Source organism: Eublepharis macularius, chromosome 12 (genome assembly GCF_028583425.1).
Source record: "Eublepharis macularius isolate TG4126 chromosome 12, MPM_Emac_v1.0, whole genome shotgun sequence".
NCBI lineage: Eukaryota > Metazoa > Chordata > Lepidosauria > Squamata > Eublepharidae > Eublepharis > Eublepharis macularius.
The window spans coordinates 52,580,213-52,584,289 of NC_072801.1; the positions used below are offsets into that span (position 1 = coordinate 52,580,213).

The following is a 4,077-nucleotide window of genomic DNA, read 5'->3' on the forward strand; positions in this document are numbered from 1 at the left end:
AACCTAAATGTATTTCCTGTGAGCATGACAGCATTGATTATGCTGCTGAACCTAAATGAACCAGCTATTTGGAGACAGGCACTTCAGTTTTTCGTTATTGTATATTGGAGAGGATACATTGCAAATGGTAGAGATAAAGTAACAAGGTGAATTCATAAGTGATCATACTAGTACGCATAAGGTATTCACATCGGTATCAAATGGGAATTATTTGGGAAGTATATCAGATCATCAAGTGAAATCCAAACAGCTTCTTTGACATTTTCTGCATGGCCATTTGCATCTCTTTGTTTCTCAGGCTATAAATAATAGGATTCAGGAGTGGGGGCAAAACAGTGTACAGTACAGCTGCCAGAAGGTCCACCACTGGTGAAGATAAAGATTTAGGTCTGAAGTAAGAAAACACAGAAGTAGAAAGAAACAAGGAAAACACAGTCAAGTGTGGAATGCAGGTAGAAAAGGCTTTGTATCTGGCCCGGGCTGAAGGAATTTTAAACACTGCAGAGAAGATGAAAACATATGAAGCTAAGATATAAACAAAGAAAAATGAGCCAACAATAAGTGTTTCAACAAGCATAATCACCACACTGGCTGTTGTGTCAGTGCAAGAAATCATGAATAATTGGCGAATATCACAGAAATATTGTTTAATATTAGAAGTACAAAAATGTAACCTGAATGTGTTTGCAGTGTGCAGAGCAGCATTCATCAGGCTGCTGATCCAAGAAGCTGCTGCCATTTGGACGCAGGCATTCCAGTTCATGATGACTGTGTATTGAAGAGGATGACAAATGGCTACATAGCGGTCATAAGCCATGACAGAGAGAAAAGTCAACTCAGCACCTGCACATGTGATAACTAAAAAAATTTGGCTGACGCACCCAGAGAAAGAAATCCGTTTGTTGTTTGTCACTGAAATGGCCATGGATTTGGGGACAGTGACAGAAATATAACAAACATCTGATAAGGAGAGGTTGGCAAGGAAGAAATACATGGGGCTGTGAAGGGAGTGATTCTGGGCCACAGTCAGAATGAGAAGGAAGTTCCCCATCAGGGCTGCCAAGTAAATAGAAAGAAACACCACAAAATGTAAAATCTGTAATTCTCGGGCATCAGAAAATCCCATAAGTAAGAATTCTCTGACAGCTGTTTCATTTACCATTTCTGTGCTTCAAAAATAATCTATGGAGAGAAAAGCAAAAGGCATTAAGTTAAATAAAAAAGAACCAAAATGCTGTTTGGCCAAGAAGCTAAACAATCCCACCATCATTTACAAAGGATTCCAAATGTACTGCTGAGTTTTGGTAATGTTTATTTGATTCTGGAGTTTAATAAATAATTATGATAGTAACTTTTGAGTCATTGTAAATCTTAATGCCGAGCTTTCCTTGATGATCTCCATCTTCCCAGATTGGGCCAAATGCTTATAGGAAAGACTTGCAAGGAGTGCAAAGTGCAGAACAATTCCTATTATTACTACCTTTAGATCTGCATGACTCAAAGCTCGTATTCAAGTATTTACAGAATAATATCCCTTAAAGTTTCATTTCCAAGTCACAGTTGTCAGGAAAACTAGGATAATATTTAGCACAAAGAGAGCATTGAAATGATAATGAAATGTTTAAATTTCACGTCAAACAAAAAACAATCCCTGATTCTCAAAGAACATATCTTTTTTAAAATATAAAACTTACCATAATGACATTCTTGCACACCCCAAGGAAGTTATTTTTTGCTTTTGACAAGCTTTTCAGCAGTATAAGAACGGTTCTTTCTTCATAAATCAGACCAAAAGCACATTAAAAGTGCTTTATTCAGATCATGTAGTTCTGATTTCACCTAGTTTAGTACCCTGTTCTCAGGGCCAAGCTACACATGACGAATGACACTTGAACAGCAAGTGTATTTCTCCCTGTTCACTCGCCCTCCACTCAATCCACTTGCCGTTCAAGTGTCATTCGTCATGTGTAGCTTGGCCCTCAGTCAGCAGAAAACAGAAAGGGTTCCATAAACAGAGTAGGAGAGATTGTCTGTCCCTATCGTTTGGCCTTAGACTCTACTATTCTAACGCATAGTGTGCCTCTAGCTAATATGGCTCTCTCCAAGATACCTATTCTCCACAAATCTAGAAAGGATAACTAAAACATAATATCCTAGCATCCACAACTACGTTTTCTGAGTGTAAATTCCATGCAATATGTATTACTTTGTGTTTAGCCTGAATCTGACCTCTGTCCATTTCACTGTGTGAATTAAAGTTGTTCGGCTGTTCTTGCAGAGAAAATGCACTAGTTCTTTGCTAAGTTTGGTGTTCTTTTAGAACACAGTTTTCCGAAACTATTAACACACAACTGCACTCCAATTTTCAGTAAGCATTATTTAAACTACTTTTGATAGCTGTTGCATCACTTTGATGCTTTGTGGGTCAACAATTTCTATGGCTATTAGGTTCCTTCTTCTGTCCTCCTGCTTTTCCAGCACTAAAGCATTGGTGTGCCTTTCAAAAGAAAACACTCAACTGACCAGTCCGGGAGTCATTCTTCAGCACAGGAACATAGGAGCATAAGACACCAGAGAAGCCAAGTTAGACCAGAAGAAAAGCCCTTCCAGTCAAGCATTCTGTGCACACAGTGGCCAACCAGCTGCCTCTAACAAGAGCACAAGCAAGGTAACTGCCACAGCATCCTCTCACCCATGCTCCCCATCAACAGCTAAGGAAGAGGCACACTGCCGCTGGGACTGCAAGGACTAGATAGCCACCATGTTGGCAGCCATCACCATTTCATATGGTGGCAAGTTCCACATTTTAACTCTGTGTCCTTTTGTCTGTCTGGAATTTCCCACCCCTCAGCTTCAGTGGATGACCCTGGCTTCTAGTATTATGACAGAGGGAGGAAAGTATCTCACTGTCCACTCTCCCGTGCCATTCATAATGCTATAGACCTCTGTGTTGTCCCTCTTAGGGCCAAGCTACACATGACGAATGACACTTGAACAGCAAGTGTATTTCTCCCTGCTCACTTGCCCTCCACTCAATCCACTTGCCGTTCAAGTGTCATTCGTCATGTGTAGCTTGGCCCTGAGTTATCTTTTTCTAAGCTAAAGCACCCTCAGCATAAGTAAAAATGTTGTACACTTACGTCTTTCCCCATGTGCTGGTGAACTAATCCAGGCAGGAAGAAGAAACAGAGGTGTGGAGGAGATGCACCCATTTTTTTGTTCTTTTAAATGGATCAAAAACTCACTCCCTAGTGAGTCTTAACAGAAGAAACTAAAGTTAAGTACAAAACTTTCCTTGGCACACCTCTCTAAGAAGTTTAATGAAACAATGGAGGGAATTAATTAGGAAGGACGTCTTTGTCACCTGATGAGGAATCCTTTCTTGGGAAAGGATGTAGCCAGCTTTTTTGATGTGGAAATGTGGACTCCAGCCAGAAAAAGTCATGCCAATCAATGGCAGCAGAACCACAGCAAACTAGTTCTGGTATTGTTGCTATCCTTCTCCCTTGCTAGATAACACATAAGTGCTGGTCGCTGTGCAGATATCAACCTAGGGCAGCCTATCATGGGTGCTCTTCAATAAAGTAGGGAGTGTTCAAAAGGTAGGTGCTGGGTAGTTGAGGCTTCCCCATGACCTCTTCCACTCCCACCCCCTTATTCTATGCCACCCTCTCCCCCAACTGCTCCTCCCCCTTCTGTGAATTCCCCCACAGGGCCCTCTCAAATGATTTCCTCTTCACTCATCTCAGGTTATGGACTTTGGTTCATGGGAGCCTGTTACCATGAGACATTTTATTAGTCTTCATGGAGCTTTGGGATTCTTGTTGGATTATGCTAGAATAGACTGAAAAGACCACTCTTCCATGGTCCCCATCTGCTTCTTACTCACACACACTTCTGGCTGCTGTGTGTACCTCATTTGGAAGGGGACATATGTGTCCTCACAAAGAGAGATCCTCTGAGTGTAGGGGGAGCTGGGGTGCAAAGGGGCTGATGGCAGCAGTAGACCCTTGCTTACTGTACAGATGGTTCCTGAAAGGACATGGGTCAAAATCTTACTCTCAGCAAGGGGTGTCC

At 41.5% G+C, this 4,077-nt stretch overlaps 1 protein-coding gene across 1 annotated transcript; it reads right to left on the bottom strand.

Annotated features, from left to right (window-relative positions):
• Nucleotides 1-223: 223 nt before the first annotated feature.
• Nucleotides 224-1,162, bottom strand: LOC129339341 (olfactory receptor 14C36-like). The gene has a single exon (XM_054993926.1). It carries the CDS (start codon nt 1,160-1,162, stop codon nt 224-226), a length of 939 nt encoding a protein of 312 aa, XP_054849901.1.
• Between the last annotated feature and the right edge of the window lie 2,915 nt (nt 1,163-4,077).